Here is a 23,181-nt window from a genome sequence, read left to right as displayed (position 1 = left end):
GACATGACAAATTCCCTTACAACTGATACTGGTACCAGACAGTAAGTTTTAAGCTTATTAGATGAGTAGCCTCAGTAAATATTATGAGTTAAGCAGTAAAGTCAATTTACTAACATGAAAGACAGTTATCAGAAATCAAACTATTTTAGATCTGATAAATCTCGTGTCAATGAAACATGCTTAAATTATTGTTTATCAATTTATTTCATGAGACTAAGTGCCACCACATTTTGCTGTCAACAAACTGGAAGCATGATCTGTGGGGACGTTCTCAATTGACAATTTCTGAAATAGGAATTGGTTATTATTTATTGTTTTTAACAAAGATCTATTCAGACCTATTTCCATATGACACAGAATCCTGCTTTGCCTTTCTATAGTGTGGAAAAATCAGTTATTAATTACAGTCAGAAACATTGATACTGCTTCTCCACCCAGCCCTGCTGCAGGCAACAGTAGATGAAGCTCTTGCAGTTCTTAGCAACCCTAGTCATTGTATCTTCCCACTTGGTGATTTTCGTTACCAGTTATCTTGTGTACATTAGACAGCTGTAAGATTACAAGCAAAATGCTTGCTGTTCCATAAAGGAGTATAGAAGCAGATTATTTTATATATATTAACATTCTATATAACATATTAATATATAAATATATTTATATAGCATATATATTTTATATATATATATATATAAAAAGATGAATAGTTTCAAATGGTTTTTGTATTTTAACTGCAGTTATGTTCTGTAGCATCTTCCAGTCTCTGCTGAAACACATGCCCAGCACTATAGTATTTTTCTATCACACCCCCCAGGCATTAGTAAGGAGTGTGCTAATACTGCAGCGGGGCACTCCCTCTTCAGATGAGTGTATTCACACAACTTGAAAGATTTCTTCGCATTTCTTCATATGAATTTGACTGAAATTAGGAGGGTCAAAGATCAGTGGGGAAAGCAAAAATCATTTGAGAGGCTTCATTTTTTTTTTATGAGGCAAAAAATAATCGCATTCCATATTTGGAAAAACTGATTCCAGAAGAAAATATATTTTAAGAACAACAACATGCAACCCTCTGCCGGTGTGACAAACATTAAAAACCAACTTGAACATGCACTGACCCTGAACCGCCTAACTGGTCTGTCCCTGTTCCCCCTTACTCTCCCTTGTCCCAATGCTTGTTGCTATGATCATTCTTTTTCTACCTCAAACAACCAATTTTGCAGCTACCTGAATTTCACTGTGGGTATCAAAACTGGTGGTTTAGCACTAGCTCAGGTACTCTTTCAGGATATGCAGTCACACCTTTAATGGAGTACAGTATTGTCATATAAAAGGTGGGAATGTTTTCAGATGCATTTGCTTTCATCTTATTAGGGAAGCAACCTGGTTCTCTTACAATGAGCTTGAAAGGCAAGATAAAGGTAAGAAAATTTGGTAAAGAATTCACCCAACCGGAGTCTTCTGATTCTAGTTACCAGCTTCCATCCTTCCCTCCCAGATAAAGTTTCTTTTATGCTGGCTGCAATAAAAGATATCATAAATTCAATCTCTGTTAATGAGTTAAGTCTTGACAAGAGATACTTTAAACATTTTAAGATTAAAGTCCACATTTTTGAACCACTGCTAAATACACATTTATTTAATCTAATACACTTAATTTTCCAACTGTTATTACATCAAAGAAAAATTATACAACATCAAGCTCCATTTTCCCGCCCCTCAGGAATGTGTTCTTACGGAAGTATAACCATGTTCCTTCAGCACCAGGTAAGCAACTGAAAAGGATAGTCAGATAGGCAGAACAGGAGATAGTGGCATTGGCCAACTTTGTCTTCTTCATTTAGTCCCACATTGACAGGTCAGCTAGATTTTGTGAATTCTTTTGCCCTGTCTCTGGTTTGCAGAAAAGAGACTTGTATCCAGAAGCATCCAGATTTTACTCTTCCTTGTAGCCAAACTGTTCCACACGGGTTATATTATGCCCTTTGTTAGGTTTATAGCTGGTGGTCTTACTCCAAGGGTTCAAAGGAAATTTCAGACAATCATCTAGCTCTCCACAAAAATCAGAGGAAACAGGGAGTAAGCACAAGGAAACATTCACACAGTATAACTTAAGGCCTCTACACTCTATAATTACTGAAAAAGGTGTGCCCTCCGGTTTGATATTCTCAATTACCTCCCAGAGAAATCTGCCTTCGCAGACTACATTTAGCAGTCTCCTATACAAGACAATGCCAATACTGCCCAAGAAATACAACTACTGTATAAGCAGTGCCTACTTATAAACACTTTTCAGAGATCTGAGCCCTAGTCTAGCCAGATGGTATTAAAATACAATATAAATGGACACACTGAAGCCAGCTTAATGTCTGGAAATCTGCCATCCCACTCAAGTTCCTCCTGTAAGACATCACTTTTGTCCTTACGCCAACACATGGGAGCAGATCAGTAACCTCCTCTAAAGCAAAAATGATCTCCCAGCATAGCCTCAGAGGATCTCAATACAGCACTTTGTCTCAGAGCTGCTTTCCTTTATGCTCTGCACTCAAGTTTGACAAGACTAGCCACCTGCAGCAATGCAATTTCTAAGACTTTTCATTCTCATCCTGCAGATTTCAACAGTGTCCATGGAAAGGTAAAGTCCCTATTTGTACTAAAGGAAAGAAGTTAGTCCTTGGCTTCTTACAACCATGCGAACTCTTGCTCCCTTGTGTCCCTTAACTGGAGAAAAGGTTTAAGGCATCATGTTAGTAAACTGTAAATTCTACACGATGTCCAAATTACTTTCAGGTACTAAAAGTTTTACACTGCTATATACAGCTCTGAATCCAAAACTCTTGATTAGTTCATTCAGCCATAGTATTTTGAAATCACACACTCACATTTTAGAAGGAACTATTTGCAAAGTGAAATTTCTTCAGAAACTGATGACCACAAAAAAAAAAAAAAAAACAAAAAAAAAAACCACACCACCAAAAACCAACCTGATCCAGAACTGTCTCTGTTCAGTAAGAATGAAGTAAATTCATGGAACAGAGATATAAACCAGCCCGATTCTAGCACACAAAGTGGTTCTGAAGAACTGAAACAGTTTGAGGACAGAGAAGTTCATCTATGTAACAGTTTTCAGCCACAGTCACAGGCTGCAGAGCAAGAAACAGACACCAATGCTTTTTGTGCAACAGGTCAAAGTTGTACCCACAAACAGCTGCAAGAGAACATACTGGCAATAGGGTCTAAAGACATGAACCAGCCCCCCAAGGATACAAAAGCACACCTATGTAATTATGACTCAAGTCCACAACTAGCAGAAAAAAATGGACTCCAAGATATTTTGTGACAAACCTGCAAGACCAAGGCTGCTAATGACCGTATCACCAGTGGGTTCTAGACCACCACCACAGTTTGAAGAGGACACAAACACATACCTGCCTAATTGCAAATCACAAACTGCAGGAAGAGGCACCTCTGAGACACTCTATGACAATGCGGGAAGCTACGTTAGTGACCAACTGGTAAAGAGTGCAGTAGCTGCAGGTTCAAAATATATTAGTATTTTGATGGTAGTTCTAAATGGGTGTGATAAGATACTCAATTACCTCAGCACTTAAAAATTAATCATAGGATAACTGGAGTGCCACAGTATATTATAGTACAAGCTTTTATTTATCTGTGTCATGAATTTACTTGCAATCATCTTAAATGCTGACCCACACAGTAAATCAGACACCTCGTCTGGAACTATGCAAACGCAATAAAACCTTCTGAAATTCTCAGTAAGAAACAGTAATCAAAAATCTCTTTTTTTTTAAACCACTTTATTCAAACCTGAGCACCTCAATATAAAACTAAACACTGGTGAACTGCCATTTTCCTTGCTAAACCCAGATTACTGCAAATTTAAAATCTGCACAAGTAAGTTTCTGCTATCAGTTCAACATTTAAATAGACTAATTCATCTCTTCTGACACACTTGGTAGATTTCATATAATGAAAATAACTAAAAGAATTAGTGCAATATACTGGACAGATCAAAATAAAATGTACTTTGGAAAACAAAGTTGCAAAGTTCATTACTGACAGACAGCAGTACTTATGTTACAGATACAGGAGCATCATTTATTACTGTTCTAGCCATAAAGGAAGAACTTAGAACCCCCTTTGATTAGAGAGGAAAAAAGTTAGCTTTAAGTAACTGTACATTCTGTATACCTTTAAGCAACTCTTAAATATTACAGAAAGTATTAAACAAATGTAGACTACAATGCAGAGTACCTATTTACAGTACATTAATACCCAAATTTAAAATCAAGTTGGATGTACATAATTGTTAGTGCACTATTTTTTTCCTTAGGGGAAAAACAAACTGTAATGACCAAAACCAAGAAATCAAGGTTTGACCAAGGGATCAAAACCAAGAAAGAAGTCACAGACACCAAGTTTGTTGTGGTTTTACTTGAAGAGCTCTTACAGTTTGTAGAAGAAAAAAAATAAAAAATGAAAAAAAGTTCCTAAGTCAAAGTTGAATTGACTGGTCTGTACCCTCTGAATAGATTAGAAATGAAGTTAAGCTTGATTTATCGCTAATTTCTTTAGATAACTAACTGGACTGATATAATTTACATACAGTGTACCAACTAGAACTCCATTTTCTTGCAAGCATAGGGTTCTTAAAATTGTTAATGCAAGTATTATTTGTAATTAAATTATTAAACTATGGAATGTATAACTGAACAGTGGATACCTGCAAAAACAACTGGTTGCATGAATACTGTGAATAAGTTTAAGTAATTTTTAAACCCTGTTTCTAAAAAGGTTTTAAAGCACAATTAAGAATTATGAAAAGTCCCAATTCTATTTGTTATAACAGTAATCAGTATTGAGGCTAAAGGAACTGGCCAATCAGGTCCACAGAGAGTAGTTCTTCTACACCTCTAAGTGATTTTTAAAACCTTTAAACTGAAGGAAGTTTATTCCACTTCCTTCTCTCCTCTACTGCTGAAACATTAGAGCCAGTGGTGGATACATGCATGTTAAAAATTTAGGTCAAAAGAAAACCCTGTATCATGAACTTGACTATTACCGTAAGTCTCTTCGCTGTTTGGAAGCTGTACTGGGCCAGGTTAAGCACTCCAATTCCATGGTTATTAACAGTTAGGAAGCAGAAGAATATTCAGAACAGTTTAAAGCAATTGATGTTTTAGTTACTACAACATTGACTCTTGGGTTGTTGCGTGGGTTCGGTAAGGTCTACTCCCCTTCCTCTGGCAGAATTGGCTCCTGCATTCTGTGGTTCACTCTTGGGCAGTTTTTTTGCTATGAAATCAACAAAACAAGGAGAGTTAAAACTGGATTAAGTCACCTGAGTACACAGTCAACACTTTATTACTCTATAAGCATATCAATATAATCACTATAAAAACCTGTTTGATTCACTGTGTTGGTAATGATAGATGACACCTTCTCAATGATAAACTACCTTATATATGATTTTCAAGTGAAATGCATTAGTAACTTGAGCAGTAAAGTGTATCTGTTCAGGTATGCTATGCCAGTAAACAACGGGTCTTGTGGGAATCCACCTACACAGTCTTTAAGATCAGGGCACTAGTGCTAAAATATACAAAACAATTGAAAATGCACAAAATGCAGACAGACAGAAATGTGTCAAAATATTGCCCCACTCTCTAGCCAGAATAAATATCTGCATTTAAAATGGCCCTCAGCACTAGATCAAGTCTCTGCCTTTTTCGAGCTTTCTTTTCTTCAGCTCTTATGAGTCAATTGACCGATAATTTCTTTGTTACCCTTGTAGCTCCAGGGTACCCCCCTCAGTCCTGACATGAAAAATAGGGTGACAAATGTTACCTTTCTGAGCAGTAGCTCTTCCTAGCTTTCTCTCCACCAGAAAATTTCTAAGTTCCACACAAAGGACTTCCATGGGGCTGTCTTGTCCATGCTACTAAGACCCAACAACCATCCCTGATCTACAGCCTGGCTGCATGCTTCAACTCCAAATTTCTTTGGCTAGCTTGTTAAAGAATACCTTTTCCTAAAAGGAATGAAACTCAAGTGTAACAGCCAGATAACCAGCACAGTACACAATTAGGGCTGTTCTACAGTTTTGTGATAGAACCTAAGAGTTCAAGTGATACTAAGCTGCTGACAGTAGAAAGGGACAAAGCACCAGTAGAAAAATGCCATCATAGCACTGTCATTTTTGATTGTAGAACTGTAAATTAAGATGAATTAAATTATGAATGAGTTCTAAAGAGGTCTATTTACAAGCAGCTGTAGCCTGTATCCCTCCATTCTGTCGATGTTCTTTTTCATTTTCTCCCATTTTTGAAGATCGTATTCACACACGGTCCTGAGAACTGCATCGATGTTGTTCAAAAGGCAATTCCAAGTTTCATGCAATACTTATATCCTCAATAAGATTTTCTTTTGGGGTCTAATACTGCACAGATCTTGTTCTGATGCACTAACAATCTGAATTTCACCCACTGATGTGAAAGAATACTTACATGGACAACTAACCTTGCAGACAAAAGACCCAGGTACTAATTAGGAATTGCTTTCTCAAATTTACTTTGCATACTTCATTAAAATATGGGGAGGTAAGAATTACTGCTGATACAACAAATGAAAAAAAATAATCAGATTTTAGGGATTAATTTTACTGTGTTGTTTTTCTAAAAACACAAACCAAGATGCAAAGTGCACCTTTAAAGAACTTCATTTTAAAATTTCACTAGAACAGCGTAATTGAGCAGGCCTATCTTGAGCCCTTACGAGAAAAATATACTTTCCACTCACACAGTTATGTGTTCTCCCCCCAGTATTGTACTTGTTATAAAGTGTTGCTATAGCAATAATTTAATTTGTATCTGCTGGAAGTTTGAACCACACCACAAATTAACTTCTGCTTTACTGCCTTGGAAAGTAGAAGATAAGTGCTCTTTAAAAACATTTAATTTTGAGATCAATGCTGTTTTTCAGAAAAAAAGTAGAATAGAGAGGTCATAGTAGTGCAAAATACAGAACAGATTTAATAAGGTTATTTATCACTACATATTGCTATTCCCCAGTAGCAGAGCCACTACTGTGATTAAGAATATTATTAAATAGGTTGGTGACAAGCCTAAAAACATATGTTTTCTTTTTCCTCCACTTAAAAAAAATTTATTAGCAGTAAATTCCAATTTCATGTCTTTCAATGGAATACACAAAATTTCTTGACAATTTATGCTTACTATGACATGTTAGCATCTTTACAGAAATCCCCAAGGTTATGTTAGGGCTAAAAGTATACTAGTAGATTTAATTTTCATAGGCAGATTCCTTTACTTGGACATTGAATTTAAGCACACATTATCATCTTTGGTACAACTTCTGGATTTCAGGTAGCTGCATTTGGAATTCAAACAAAATTTTGACACAAAAGTATATTTTGCAAATATTTTGTTTAGACCAAAATTAGTACTTGACTTTTTTTTTTTAAAGGAAGTCCATTATCATTCTCTCATTTTGAAATGCTTCCAGCTTCAATTACCACTGTCTCATAAAAGATACATTATCCTAGATTCTGTACCTATCCCAGGCCATGTGGAATCTGCTGCAAACAGCATATCATCAAAAGACACACATTTATACACTTTCATTTACATTCTTACATTAATTTGATTAACAAATGCCAAGTACATCTTACAATTAAGAAAACCACAAATAGCTTTACACAGCTTACCTATACCATGGGAAAGGTGGCTTTTGTATACAACAACTAAAGCTTAATTTTGCTTTGAACTTGAAGCAGTACAAGTTTTCATAATGACATCAAAATAGGTATATGGAACTTGCTGACAGAATTAAGAAGTAACCTATCTTAGCCATTCCAAGTTAATCCAAGTGGTTTTGTGCTTCACAAAAGAGCTGTGCAACTGTACTTCAACTAAATTGAAGATGTTCACGCTTCTAAACATCAAAAAGGATATGAAAGGGACTAAGGAAACTTCAGTGCCAGAAGTGGTTTGGGTAAAAAACAAAGACCTTGGGTTAGGAATATTGTGATGGTATAAATAGCATTAAAACAATTCCCTTTAATTCACAGATTGTTCATAAACTCACCAATTGCCATGAATATTTCATTTACATTCATAGATGTTTTGGCAGATGTCTCCATGAACAATAAGCTGTTGTCATCTGCATAAGCTTGTGCTTCCTGAAAGTGAGAATAAGAATGCCTTACTTCATTAAGAAGAAAATAATCTGTCATTACACATTGTACTTTTATTGCTACTAAGAAACAATTTCTATACCATTTTGAAAGAAAGTTTGTTGAAACACTTGCGTGGCAATGCATTATTCATCAGTTATGAAAGTTATAATTCCATCAAGCAGCTCAACATTTAGAAATCCAATCTTAAAAAATTCCTTACTCATCTTAAAAATATCCAGATGGAAAAATCTCAGGCAAAATTAAATAATAAAAACATATTTATTAAAAAGACAATCCTGATGCAGAACACTAGCTGTGATAGCAAGAACAAATAAGCTCTGGAAAGTGCCATCAAATGCCAGAAAGTTTATCATCATGCGGGAAAGAAGGCAGTTTGTGAGCTATCCTGAATCTTTCAACCACTGAGGCAGATGGATCAGAACTGTTTCATTATCCTGACAGAAATGCACAACTATAAAACAAATGAGCAGTATTAAATATCTTGTAATGCTTTTCAGTCTGAATTTGATCTGAAACACAGTTTATAGAGTTTCCCATTTTTGTCACTTCCTGTTAGCCAATTCAGCTGAGAATCTCCAGCTTTTTATGGTTACGTAACTGCCTTTGCATTCAATAGGATCTCTGCACAAACTGCAGAACGCCTATGATGAAAAAAGATCTACAGCATTATACATGCATTCATTTAAGTGACATCTGCTAAGATCTATGTAACTGTACCTGAAATAACACACTAACAAATACCTAGAAATCTAAAATGTGCTTTGCAAAGAGAAATGATTGTCAAGCCTGAAGAGCCCATAAATCTACATTAACAAAAAACTGAACAGTTGAAAAATATTATTCTTGTAATTGTACAAAAAATAGTAAAGGTAGTTCTACTTCAGTAATTAAATGTGAGAATGTCTTTGACTGCATGTATGTATGAAATTTGTTAAATACCACAAATTTTTGCAAAACAAAGTTCTTCTATCACACAGCTTTGTGTTAAAAATTGACATGGAAGTATAAAATTAAATAACTGAGTTGAATTCTAGCAGAAAGATACCTAAAACAATGCTAACTTTCATAGTTCGACTCCTACAGTTACAAAAAAAATCATTACTATACATAGCAGTATCTCATACAGTGACCACAAAACCAGATTAAAACTGTAAGAGAATTAACTAAGTAATAAATATGATCTTACTTCAAATTCAGTGAATCATGAATGGGCCGGAAGCACCAGCAGCAAGCTTTCTATGCTTGGGAAGTTATGCTCTGATGACTTGCTTAAACTTCCCAGAAGATAAAATGTGAAAGCACAGATATATCCACTAAACTAAAAAAAATGCTATGAAAAGCACAAGTCTTGAACACTGCTTCAGCTGTATAGCCTAAGAAAGTTAAGCAAATTAAATCAGCTTTGCAACATATAATAATCAAAATTCCCCTGCTGACAAGTCAGCAAGAACGGTTTGCACTGAGAGTTTACTGCTGTCTCATCCATTGAAACTCTAGTTACTGGTAATTTCAGGTAGAAGACAGGGAGAGGTCACAAAGAACAGAATTTCAATCAGCATTAAAAATATGCAAATAGATTAGTAATTCTTCAAATTTAATTATTCAAAAAGTCTATTGCTTCATATTACTTGTATAGATTTTTCAGTAGCATGTATAATTTAATTAGTTTCAGTTGACATTTATATTTAACAGCATGACCTCTATAACAGCTAGCTAGGCCATGCATATAAGCTTCTAGGTTTGTTTATTTTCTATTCCAACAAAATGCTATATATATAAACAGAAGTTATGCACATACCTGGAAATCCACAGCTCTTTTGTTAGCTAGATCAGCTTTGTTTCCTGCTAAAGCTATTACAATATTAGGACTTGCTTGTCGCTGAAGTTCTTTGACCCAATTTTTCGCTCTGGCAAAGGACTCCTGTTAATGATTGCAAAATAATGCAACTGAGTTTTACCACACTTTTGTACTCACTTATTATCCTTATCTCTGTTATCTATACTTCAAACCAAAAGCCAATGCAAGGTTGCTACTTTTGTCCAAAGGGACACTGCAACTTGCCAACTGAGCTTTTTAAACAAAACATTCCTACCTTAGTCCTCAAGTGTGCTTAGCTGGGATAATGCTGAAAAAGTAAGTAAAGATAGGAAGATCTTTATGTAGACAGAGTAAGGAAAGAGAAGTGGTTAAGACAGAAAATGGGAATTTTAGTTTCTTCTCTACAAGAATCAAGGTTATGAAAGGGTCTCAAAATACTTTCTTACTACTGAGCACTGTTCATTATGGAACAGGGTTTCTGGGGTTTTTGAAGGTTTCGGTTTTGAAGTCTCATTTTACCAAAAAAAGTGAAACTATCTGACCTACACAATTTAACATCACATAGTCCAATATGAAATGAACAACCTGATCTAGTGAGAGATATCCCTGCCCACAGCTGGTGGGCTGGACAAGATGTCCTTTAAAGGTCCCTTCCAATTGAAACAATTCTACTAAATGATGAACTGATTCACAGAAGTCACCAAGAAAAATTAAGGAAAGATCAGTGCAAGACTGCTAACTTCCAAATCCCCCTTGTGCCTCCCTAATAAAGTACTTACCTCATTTGTTATGTCGTATACCACTATAGCTGCTTGTGCCCCTCTGTAGTACATGGGTGCTAAACTGTGGTACCGCTCTTGCCCAGCTGTATCCCAAATTTCAAATTTTACTGTTGTATCGTCGAGACATACAGTCTGGGTTAGAAAAGCAGCTACAAAAAAGACAGAGGTGCTGAAACCAGAAGTCTACTTATATCTCTATATTCATACAAAATTATATTCAGAGATGCAAATGATTTCCTTAATTCAAGCCTATTATCAAAACACAGCAGGTTTCAAGCAAGCATTAGCTGATAAGACTGTAGCTGATCAACACAAAACAATTATTTAAACAACTAGTCTTTCCACAAATTGAATACATAAGACAGTAATGGGAAACAATTCGCTTTTGTTATTTTTTTTTTTTTAGAACAGTGAATCAGAGTAACCATAAGTCTTCCTTTAAGTATTCTACATACATTTCATCCTGCTTCAACAGACTATGCAGAGTACCAGCAACAGCATCCCATCGTGCTATAATCTACCTGTTCAGATATTTACAGTTCTACACATTTACGTTACTTGAATAGTATCTCAGAGCCTCGATTTTTACCTCCTGACAACTCCAGTTTAGCTAATGGGTACAGAAGGGAAAAAAATCACTTCTCGAAAGTTCTTGTTCTTAAAGCAGCCATATTTTTGACTTTGCAAATGATCTCAGGAATTTCAGCATAATTTTGACAGCCTACAGTTTGAGGGAAATATGCACCCATCACCACTACAGCTGAATGCATTACCATAAGTAATGGTCTTCTAATTACAGAAACTGACAAATAACTTATTCCAAGTCTTCAAACAGTTACTCCCAGTAAAGATCTTCCATTCAGATTAAGGTACATATGAGAAATGTGAAGGTGAGTACCCACATAATGCAGAAACCCGTATTACAAAACTAAGGCAGAATCTAAGAAAAAAGCCTGAAACAATCTCCTTCTACTGGGTTCTCTTAACCCTTTAACTCAGCCATCTGTTCTACTTTAGCTTTTGAAGTTTAAAAATAAGCACACAAGCATTACAGTTATCTGACAAGATGTCTTGATCACCTGCTTTATAGTCATGTTGTTTGCCCAGATATAGTACATACACAGCAGAAAATGAAACAATTCCAAGAATTTAGATGAAAGTTTGAGCAATCCAGCATAAATGCTTGGAGTTATTTTTCCAGTTATGACAGACATTCAGTGAAATACTGCAGACTGATTTGCCCTTGCTCCTTCCACAAATTCCAGACCTTCTGCTTGATGAGATACCAAGGCCCCTGCTTGGCTGAACTGGGGACTGTCATCACTAAGCATACTGACAAATTGTGGCTGATTTAAATCAAATGTCTAAAGAGGCACTGACCCATAACCCTTGCATACATGGAATGTTACCCTGTTCCACATACTCCAAGGCATCATAGCTTATGAATCATTCCAAAACTGCTGCAACTTTCAACTCGTTACAGTAAACCAAAAGCAAGTCAATCTTGCTTTATAAAGGACACTGTAACTCACATACAGAAGCTGACTAGTTGTAAGTGGTCAGGTGTTCCTGCTTCAGGGGTACAAGCATCCACCACAGATGAATAGGCAGGATGGAGAAGGTAAAGGCTTTGATGTTCCAGTGTTAAATCACCATAAATCTCTCTAAATGCCCAATAACCAAGCACTGGTAAAACAGGCTGCTCTTGGTAGCTCCCTAAGCAGCCCAGATCCAAAATAAAGACAAAAAAACACCACTTCCTCTTGAGAACCAGCCCAATATTCTATTTCTCCAAGGCACAGACAAGATGTCTAACAAGTAGACTCTGTCTTACAGACGTTCTTTCCAACAGAAGAATGTACTAGTGCTCCATATATGACAGGATGTACACAAGAAGAAAAAAAAACAAGGGTTTTATTCTATGACATCCTTGTGTTTTTGCTGGAAGGAACATTTCAACCACCATAAAATGCCAGTTAATTTCTGCAAAGTAACTTTCTTCTGTCTTGCAAGACCATAGTAAATTGACAATTAATCAGCTGTGTTAATTATCTGAAAGCCTATCATCCTTACTAGCCATACTTTTGTCTAAGCAACTAAGGATTGCTCCGCTAGTCTGAAGTGGCAAAACCACGCCACCACCATCCAGCATGTCTGCCTTTAACTGCACTCTCTTTCAGATGTTTTTATTCAGATGCACAATGCACATAAGCCTTTCTTTGTTAAAAGGCCCTTCTGTATACAAAGAAAATTATGCCGTAGGCAACTACAAGCTACAGAGTTCAACAGCTTTCTTTATAGCAAACTTTTTCTGAATCCCAAACATTGCTCCATTTAATATCTCTCAGCTGTATTATACAGCATTTCCTTGTTTTTATTTTATATAGAAGAGGCACAAGTTAATACAGAGATTGCACTAAACTTTATATATCTCAGGTTGAACTTAAGCTCTTGTTTAATCTTTGCAGAGATTTTAAAGTGTGTTAACAGTGTTTGAATTATCCCTACTTTTATCTGACACTGAAACAAGAATAAACAAAAAGGAGGTTAAATGAATTGGAGACTATTGAAATTGAACAATTTGCTCGATTTCTTAGTTTTAAAAGACGTTTTCCAACTAAAAACCATGTTGATATTGGGAAGTTAACTCACTGTAGATATTTGAGAATGATCTCCATATTACCACACAGCTGTACGAAATAATGAAACCTTTCACTCTAACACTTATCTAAAGCCATTGTAAGATGCACAAAGCCAGAAGCTGCACCAGTAAGACTGCTAAAGGAGGAAAAAAAAAAAAAAAGTGGTTCCCCATTTAAGCTGACAGATACACAAAATAAATACACATAACAGCTAGAAATAGGGTTAAAAAAAAAATGCAGTGAAGTTCAGCTTGTATTTATTCTTGCAAGCCTTGTATATTTATTTTTTTTTTTACATTTCCACAGCTGCTCATGAGTAACAAAACATACAGGCCACTGAAAGGGCTTCACATAAATATTATGAAACAGACTGATCCATGCAAGCAGCAACAAGCACTACTAGAGAATATTTATCAATAAAGTCTGTATGCCATTAGGTAGTTTTAGGATAAGTTTAAATTCACCCAAGGAAGAATACAGCTCAAAGCACAAGCAACTTCAACATCAAATACAGCAGAAGAAATCTGATGGGGGTGAAGGAATAAAAATCTGTCCGCAGTTAAACAGATTTTTTTTTATTACTAATATTTTTTATTCTAGTAGCCAGAACCTGTCTTTTTTTCAAGTCAAGAAGTTTAAAACCAGCACATTAAATCTGTGACTACTACCAAAGTTAGGTGTATCCAGAAATGTAGCAAGTTCTCCTAAATCAAAAGCAAAGCCAGGATGCACAGTTAACCTTTTTGGAAGATGCAGCAGAGCAGTGATTTGGGTTTTTTGTATTGGTATTTTGAGGTTTTTTTTTTTTGGGGGGGGGGGGGGTTTGTGGGTTTGTTTTTGTTTTTTTTTTTCCCCTCATAGAAACGAAGTTCTTAACTCTTATTAAGCAGTTATTTCATGCATTAAGCATACAGCACAATTACAATAGCCATACATCCATCCACAACTAAAAGCTACCATCAAGCCCAATGTTTAAAACTACGCAGTTCAAGCATACAACTTTTAGCTTAGAAAGTCATAGTTCTCAATGAAAGACAAAAGGCTCAGGGTTGGTCCTTGCTGTCAACTACCCATGCTAGAAGTGCCATTACATTCAAGGTTATCCAAGGCAATGATGAAATAAACTCAACATGAAACAAATTAAAAGGATAAATTTCTCACCTCCAATCGTACTTTCTTGAAACTCATGAAACTGTCCTTTTACAAAACGAAGCACCAAACTTGATTTGCCAACTGCAGACTCTCCTAAAAGTACTAGCTTGAACTGGCAAATTTTATTTCCAGCATTTGGCCCATTGGGTCTTGTTGCTCCTCGATTAGCCATGCCCAAATTAGAAAGTCCTTTGTTTCAAGGTCTTGAAAGCAAGTTCCAGGATTCAGATCTCAGTGATGCTTCTGCTAGTAACAACCTGTTTGTGAAAAAAAAGTGGGCGATACCAGATTTACAAATCAAGTAAGAAAAATCCAATTTGCTAATGCAACATGGTTACATAAAAATTGTCCTAATATCTAACAAAGTCAGTAGTCCAGAGTACAGCTATCCATTGCTGTTAAGATGACAGCTACAGACTACATCTATGACAAATGAACCAGCTATCTTCTGCAATACTTCCCATTAAAGCTTCGAGTGAGGGCATTAAAATCCAATTATGTTTCTTTTTGCAAGACTTCAGTCTCTTATTTCTTCTCATATCAAGACTGAAGTATAAGACAACATAGATTCAGGCTTTCACATTACTGGTAAAATATCAAATTCTAAGAAATAATATTTTTCCATAATTTTGCTATTCCTAAACAATATTCTGAAGTCAGCACCACTAAAGGATGGTAGAAAATGTAGCAAATTGGGAAAACTCAATCACCACATCAAGTTGTTTACAAGTATACTTCCTAAAATCTCATTCTATCAAATGCAATTTCCTTAAATTACAGAAATTACAGATGATCTTGACATACAAATCGTTAGCACCTTCTCTAGTTAACAACTGTACTTTGAGAAGCAAAAATACAAAGTATTCCTTATGTACAAAAATGGATTGTCTTGACCATTAAGAACTCCAGATCACTTCGTGCAAGCCACCAGAACTATTTGATGTTAAATTGCTATTTCCAATACTAACACATGTCCTAGCAGATCAGTATTCACGACAGAAATCTTTTTAAGAACAAGTATGAACAGTGTATTTCTTAGTCTGCCTCATCTCTTTTCAAACTCCTTAAAAAAAAAGTCACAATACATATTCATACGAATAGGGAAGCCTTTAGTCCTTGTTGGTATCACTTCTGAGCTTTTATTTATTTCTATTTATTCATGCTTTTACACACTTAACATTAGAAAAATCAATATTTTTTGCAGGTAGGCATTGCTGTATTAAAAACCAGCATATTAATTTTCTATGTTCTCTGTCCTCGCAGTTCCCAAACCAAAATTCCAAGTGAGCCTACAGGAAATACACCTAAGTGATGGTCTCTCAGCTCATAGTAAGAGAAACATCTGGTTCTGTGTTTCTGCTATAAAAAAAATAAAATAAATAATAATAATAATAATAAAATAATCACAAAACTAAAACAACTCCCCCTCCAAAACAAACCTCCCCCCCACCAACCCAAAACACACACACACACACACACACACAAAAACCTACCCCAAGAACCAAGCACAAATGAAAAACCAAACTCAGCCTATAACGTTGTCCTATTCCAGTTGCTTATTTACTTGAATTGTACACACTTCATGGGGATACAGGTTTTCTAGCATCTATGATGCAAGCAAGTTTAAAGTTAGTTTAAAGCATATTCTCTTAATGCAGAAAATGGCTTTAAACATACGTTGCAAAAAGGTAAACAAACCTTCTACTTTCAAATGACTGCTTGCTCTTTCTTCGTTATCCAAGCAGTGGTCTTTAGCCATCTTCCCATTTTAAACCAGTCAGCATACACATCAGGCACTTGAGCATTCCAGTTTCCTGTGCACCTAGCTCAGATACTAAGCTTTCATTCTCCGTAACTCTCCCTTTTATAAAGTTAGCAGAAGTCCAAAGCATCTTTGTTTCTGAAAAGTGCTTCTAACACTCTAGCAGAACCCCATCTTCTACTAAGATACTCCCTTATAAACTAATTTCCATGCAACAAATAAGAAATCTTACCCTTATTTATTCTCTGACATACCAGCTGAAAAACTGCTATTTTATTTCTCAATGTAAAGAGAACTTGAATATAGATCTTGGAAAAAAAAAAAAAAACCCACATTTCCAGCATCTTAAAGACATGCCTATTTGCCCATATTGCTTCTTTTCCCACACCTCTCAAAACAATTTAGCATCTTCCAATACTTAGCATATTCCAATCTTGTATCCTGTGTGTCCCAAATTTGTGTTCTGTTTGATTATTATGACATCCTTAAAACATCAGATTTTAGATTTTACTTGCACCACATGATCTAATAAATATCAAATTTTAGATGAGTGTTTTTACAAGCATGTGAAAATGTATCACGGTGAAAGAACATTTCTATGAAGAAAAAAAAAAGCCCCTGCATATCCCACCACCATTATTTTTAAGTAACATAACTGCATACTAAAGTTCTTACTCGTCAAATTTTGGTTGAGTATTTTAGAATACAGGAATGTATCTAGTTATTTTAAAAATACCAGACCTTTCATCCTTACAGCATATAACAATTAATGCCCAGCTGGTGTGTTGGTTCTCAGTCAAGACTCTTCCCCCCACTCTCCATGTGCTGCTGAAATAAGCTTCAGAAGTTGTGGAGCAACTTGGATAAAAACAGACCAGTGATTAACAGTTGATCTCTCCCTAATTTTACTACAAGAGAGAAAGCAGCAAGGCATGGCCAAAATATAGGTAGCTGCAAACACTGTTAGCCATTTGTTTATTTTTTCCTTTGGAGAAGTAATGAAGACAAGTTGTTTCTGTTTTAAAATTAAACACGTGTCTGCTGTAGTATTTTAGTGTGTTTGGATAACCCTGAAATTAAAACCCCTTTAATGTTAATTCATCCCATGTTTTTCTAGACTCTGCAACATTAACAGACATAAGGATATATCCAGTGACTATGAGAGTTAGTACTCTTTGGAGCAAGTGATTTCTAGATGACATACAGCAAGGAAATCAACCCACTACAGTGGTTACTTGGTACGATTATTTTTTTTATTTGCTACTTCTCATATTGAGAGCAAAAGAAGGTATGACAGAAGAACAGCCAAGACTGATTTAAGTCATGTATCTATTTGTTTCAACTAGCCATTTACAGTTTTTAGTTATTTAGATTTATATCGCTTACACAACAGTAATTACTACCCTTGCAAAACTCCTTCAGAACCCAAAGCTGAAAGAAGCTGTCAAGAAAAATACCTAAATCAATTTTTACAGATCCCCAAGCTACAGAAGCTGTAGTTATCAGAACTTCAAAGTTTACACCCTTGTAACACCCTTTCCCCCTCCCCAGAAATCATTTTAGACACTCAGATGCCGTGTACAAAAATAACCAGCTGCCAAGCTGATAGAGATCACACTACCTGAGAAGGCCAGCAAGTCCCAGAAATGTATTGCAACATCATTCATTCAATAATCACATCAACGTATCTAATAACTTAGTAATAAAGCCTACTACAGTCACAGCACACACTTTTTAACAGATCAGACTTACAAAAAAAAAATGCAAGACTGAAAACCTGTAAAGCATATCCAGATGACTTTGATATATTAAAAAAGTCACTAACACTTTGTATCAGTGTATATGGAAATCATCATACTTTGAAGTTTCAGATGATACTGAAACTCTTCATTAAGTTCACAACATGGCAGCATACAAACACAAAAAAAAAAAAAGGAAAATATTAATTTAATCTGAAGAGAAGCAGTACTACAGTTTGACACTGCCATTATGGAATGGTTTTGGCCTGTTCTTTTCACATTTCTGTGCTGAACATAGTGCCTCACAAGGATTTAGAAGTAGATTTCAACACTACAAACCCCAGATACACTCCAAGCCTCAGGTCACATTCACTCTCCCACTCCTTAAACCACCTGTAACACACTAACTTTGAGAACCATAAAAAAAAAAAAAAGCATCAAAGAAAGGAACACCACATTCAGTACCCTACATGGACACACACACTGCAAACTCACATCTTTTCTGACAAATCTCTTTCAAGACAATTACAAATATTTACTTAAAGGTCTTAGCAGCCATATGTATTTTTTATCCTTACTTTTGGTGAAAATCTTCAGGAAAAGACCCACTACCCACCCCCATTTTTGTATACTAACCGAACTTTTGTAATCAATGTGTTTGGAACATGTGAAGAAATAAAACCTAGATAAGGCATTTTAATTCATCTACACAAAAGCAAGTACACAACCATGATTTGAATCAAGCTCTTAAGGAGGATACTTAAGAGAATCACTTATACCAAATTCTGCTGAGGAAAATATTATGAAAGTGTCTTAGATGGATGGCTACACATGTATACAAATGAGGGAGATTTTCTTACTTTTATGGAGTGTAACAGAAGAACTCCATGATATATTATAAGACAAGGCCCACTTTGCAGTCTTGGCCACTACAAATACATAGGTCCTAAGAAGTAGGAACTTTCATTCTTCTTGTGAGTATCCCAAAGGCACAGTAACTCCACGCTGAAATGCCAGAACAACAAAGTTTGGAGCACTATAGTAGGAAAGTTAATCCTACCAAGTAAGTTATCAGATGCTGGGTATTCTCAGTCTGGAAGAGAAATTTATAAGATCTTAGATAGTCTCTGTTAATAAGTTTAATTTATGAAAGAGAAGAGTCATATGTATTTTAATAATCACTACACATTTTATTATGTTTGAGTCAGTGCACAAAATTAGCCAATACCTACAAACTCCCAATTTACTAGCATAGTTCAGTCACAGAAGTGTTCAGATCAGTGCCTACTTGAAACTACAAAACAGCTAACACAGAAGTATCAAAATAACACTAGTGACAAAAGCCAGCCTACTGAAGAGAGTAAGACAGCTCACACTGTTTCTGCAATGAATGTAATTAAGTGAGTTACCAAATACCAACACTACAACAAAATATCATGATAAATCTAAAGCTGGAACATTCCACCACTTTTATATTTTAGAGCAAATGATAGTGTTTCTTACCACAAACACAGTTACTAGTGTAATGATTTCTAACAAACATTTTCACACTTCATGAACAGACAGATCATACAACGCTGAAGTTGCAACCATCATCTACTTCAAATTTGTTTACATGGGGCTATCTTGAATGTTTTAAAAAGCAGCATCAAAATCCCCTTAATTTTTAGGTATTCCTAGTAATCAGCATTTTTGTCATTCTATTCCAGATTGGGAAGAATCAGTGTGGCCTCTTACTGAAGTGTTCAAGACAGTGATATGTATAACTATCAAATGCCTGTCACATGTAAGCCAGTTTACATTGAAGCATAATGAGACAGTCAGTTAAACAAATGAATCAACAGTCACTCCAGAAAATCATAGCCTTCCCATTAAAGATAATAACCATCTCATAAGCTCTTATGGATGATGTATAGCACCAATTACTTTCAGATAAACTGGTTTATCATGTAAGTAATGATGACTACTATCATTGTCTCTAGCCACCTGACTTCAGCCAGCATCTACTTTTCTCCTAATATTTTTTATTACACATGCAATCTAGCCTGCCTGCAACTCTGAAAAAGTCACTCCCAAAATGGAAAAAACAAAGACACCATGCTTTCCACTTGTCTGAACATTAGGTGAAAGAAGCTGAATAATTTCAGGTACTTAGCTGTTCAGCCTCTTTTCCATCCCCAGACTTTCAAAAGAGACATAAGGTAATGAAGGAGAAAAAATAAATTGAAAATGCTGACAGAATAGCCTTTCATGGCCCTGTCGTTTGGAACATTTTTATAGTTCTTAAACAACTTAGCTCTCCATAAGAAGGCATAGGTTTGTTCCTCCACTAAATACTAGCTTTGTGTGTAGCAACAATTATGCAGCTCATACCCAGTTTACTAGGCCCGCCGTGATCCCCCGGATGGAGACATGTCCGAGTATTTTACTTCCCACCTGATCCACCATTCCTCCTCCCACCGCAAGTGAAAGGGAAAGCGAGGAACCTACTACCCTACCTCCCTTATCTCTCATAAGCGACTCCAAAGGAACAACCCTGCTCCTGCAGCTAGGCCCAGACTGTAAGAACTGACTGCAGCAGAGCCCGCACGCAGGGGAGGATCCTCGCTCCCCTCTTCTCGCCGCGGCCCTGGGCTCAGCCCCTCCAAGCCCCGCCACCACAACCTCCCCTCCCCCGAAGCTCCCTTCCAGGCACAGGAATAAGGGGAAGTGGGAAAATCAGGGGCGCCATTTTGAGACAGGAAGGGAAAGACCAGCCTCTCCTTCCCGCACGCCGGGCTGCCCACTTCGGCAGCCCGTACCACGGTTCCCGCAGGGCCCGGCGGCAGGCACTGGAGAGACGGCGGCAGGCAGGAGCCCGAACAACAGAGGCCCTCTCCTTCCCCTCCCATCGCCAGGGCCACACCGCCCCACAAGCGCACCCACGACCCCCGCCCGCGGCCGCCGTCTCCTTCTCCTCACCTGGCCAGGCCACGGCGGCCGTGCGCGGGGCGGGGGAAGGCAGGGGAAGGAAGGGGAGCCGGGAGAGCAGGCGACGCGCAGCGACGTCTGTCAGTCTGTCCGTCAGTCCGTCCGTCGTGGCTGGCGAGGAGCCGGGGCAGGGTGGGCGGAGGAGGGGGAAGAGGGGAGGTGGCTCCTCGGGTGGGGGCTAGGGGCGGGGGCGCTGCCGTGCCTCACCCAGCCCGCCGCCACTTCCGCCACCGCCTCGGCCCCGACCAAAACACACACGCACTTCCGCCGCCGGCGCCACGTCACGGCCCGCACGCTGCATGCGCTTCCGGTTCGCCCGCCCGTCACGTGACTTTCTTTTACCACCTTTTCCTCCTCCTCCTTTTGTTTTCTCTTACCTCCCCCGGGGGGGGGCGACCGTTACCATGGCAACACGCGCGTGACGGGGGGCCGGATACCCGCCAAATGGTTGCCACGTGCCTTCCCGCGCGGAGGCTTGTGGGGGAGGCGCGAGGCGGGTTGCCTGAGGGCCTTGGGTGGGCGCTACCGCCTCTTGAGGGAGCAGGGGTGCGGTGCGGTGCGGTGCGGTGCGGTGCGGTGCGGTGCGGTGCGGTGCGGTGCGGTGCGGTGCGGTGCGGTGCGGTGCGGTGCGGTGCGGGAGGGAGGGAGGGCGGGCTGTCTTTGTTTCTGTCCCGTGGCCGGGTAAGGCCCGAGGGAGCGCGTAAGTCTCTGTAAAGATAGCCCGACAGCAGGGTTGGGATCGGACGGGTGTCCTGTACCCTGCTGTCTCTCCTCGGCACCGAGGAGTATGGGGGCACCTTCCACGTCCATCCTGCAGGGACTGCGGCTGCAGTGCAGCCTGAGGGGATGCTGGAGTGCCAGGTATAACACAGGCAGAAAGGGTCTGGTTTAATGCTTTGTGAATCGGTTTCCGAAGCTATTAGTCAAATGAGTTTAAAGAGGGAACTGAACAGGGAAATCTGAATTATAGTTGGGAATTTACTAATTTAAGAGAGTGAGCAACCACTGATACAGCCTTAAACAGGTTTTAGCAGTCTCACAGTAATGAGTCTAAGAGAACAGGTTGGTAACACAGAACAAATCTTGATTGGTAGGTGGATAGAAACAACCCAACTTAATACATGCAATTATTAAATAACATGCATTGCTTTAGAGATTGTTGGATGTACATCATAGTTTTTCCTTATTACTGGTGTATTTTGTGAGGCTTTTGTAATCTCAGGTCTCTTTCTGTGTCAGTAACTGAGGAAGAATGCTGAAAAAATTGAGGAGAAATTGTTAGAAGGTCATAAGAATGGTTAGAAGACTGGAAAACTTGCCTCACGGTGGAAGAGCTGCTGACCTTGTGAGAAGGGTCACTTGGTCACAGACTGTATAAAACAGTCTTAAGTGTTTCTTCAGTCTAGCAAATTCAACAAGGTCTAATAGTTGGCATTTGAAGGAACAAACCAAAATGTTAAGGCATTTAATAAATCTATCAGTAATGTTTTTTAATCACTGGTACAATGTAATAGAGATAGTTTAGGTGCTCTGTTACTGGAAATACTGAATCAAGATTTGATGTTGCTGTATTCTCAAAATATGCTTTAGTTCAACCACATGTATTTAATTGAGGGAAAAATTAAGATACAGAGAGCTTGCATCCAGTGTTATACAGAGGTGAGGCTCATTATGCCATTCATTCATAAAATATGACGTTAGTGTTAGTAGCCTAGTCAGTCCTCTTGCCAATGCACGTTTATCTTCTGCTGTTGCTGCCACTTTAGAAATATGCTGAGAACAGAAATAAAGGTTAAATCAGTCATGTTACAGCCTTTTTAAAAGTAACCTCTGCTTTTAGTGCTGCTTTGCAAAAATCTCACTACTTGAAAATATTATAGCCTATGAACTTGTTGAATGATAGAGAGATCATTAAATCTCATATCTGTTTGCTTTTGCATTTTCAGTGTTTGGGTTTTTTTGGTCTTTTTTTGCCTTCCCTAGTACACCCATATCAGTATTTTTAAAAATTACTGAAGTGAATGGAATAAACCCAGAATATTCTTTTTCTTTTTGTCTTTTTCTTTTCCATGTATGTTT

The 23,181-nt window shown here is 37.6% G+C and overlaps 2 protein-coding genes across 3 annotated transcripts; one reads left to right on the top strand and one right to left on the bottom strand.

Moving 5' to 3' along the window:
• The first annotated feature begins 3 nt into the window (after nucleotides 1-3).
• On the top strand, nucleotides 4-3,836 carry LOC136008873 (uncharacterized). The gene is given in 3 exon segments (XM_065668721.1): nucleotides 4-41; nucleotides 2,887-3,316; nucleotides 3,318-3,836. Coding segments are annotated over 3 exon segments (759 nt in total). The 3' UTR covers nucleotides 3,609-3,836.
• On the bottom strand, nucleotides 3,643-21,355 carry RAB5A (RAB5A, member RAS oncogene family). Of its 2 annotated transcripts, XM_065666045.1 has the most exons (7): nucleotides 21,094-21,355; nucleotides 18,993-19,137; nucleotides 14,641-14,888; nucleotides 10,835-10,986; nucleotides 10,035-10,157; nucleotides 8,125-8,218; nucleotides 3,643-5,313 (listed from the first exon to the last, which is right to left on the bottom strand). In XM_065666045.1, the coding sequence occupies exons 3-7, from the start codon at nucleotides 14,801-14,803 to the stop codon at nucleotides 5,198-5,200; spliced, it is 648 nt and encodes a 215-aa protein (XP_065522117.1). In that variant the 5' UTR covers nucleotides 14,804-14,888; nucleotides 18,993-19,137; nucleotides 21,094-21,355; the 3' UTR covers nucleotides 3,643-5,197. The 2 variants fall into 2 exon arrangements, with proteins under 2 accessions (XP_065522117.1, XP_065522116.1); XM_065666044.1 differs by lacking the exon at nucleotides 18,993-19,137.
• Nucleotides 21,356-23,181: the final 1,826 nt, after the last annotated feature.

Source organism: Lathamus discolor, chromosome 2 (genome assembly GCF_037157495.1).
Source record: "Lathamus discolor isolate bLatDis1 chromosome 2, bLatDis1.hap1, whole genome shotgun sequence".
NCBI classification, from domain to species: Eukaryota; Metazoa; Chordata; class Aves; order Psittaciformes; family Psittacidae; genus Lathamus; species Lathamus discolor.
The sequence above is the reverse complement of the archived record's forward strand: the minus strand, read 5'-3'. Positions and strand labels throughout refer to the sequence as shown.

What these genes read in the sequence shown, in the direction of transcription:
- RAB5A (XM_065666045.1), bottom strand. Translation starts at nt 14,803, where the DNA reads ATGGCTAATCGAGGAGCAACAAGACCCAATGGGCCAAATGCTGGAAAT. An exon ending in TATACGACATAACAAATGAG is followed by an intron (nt 10,158 to 10,834) that starts GTAAGTACTTTA and finishes AATCATTAACAG; the next exon opens with GAGTCCTTTGCCAGAGCGAA. An exon ending in TGAAATATTCATGGCAATTG is followed by an intron (nt 5,314 to 8,124) that starts GTGAGTTTATGA and finishes TTGATTTCATAG; the next exon opens with CAAAAAAACTGCCCAAGAGT.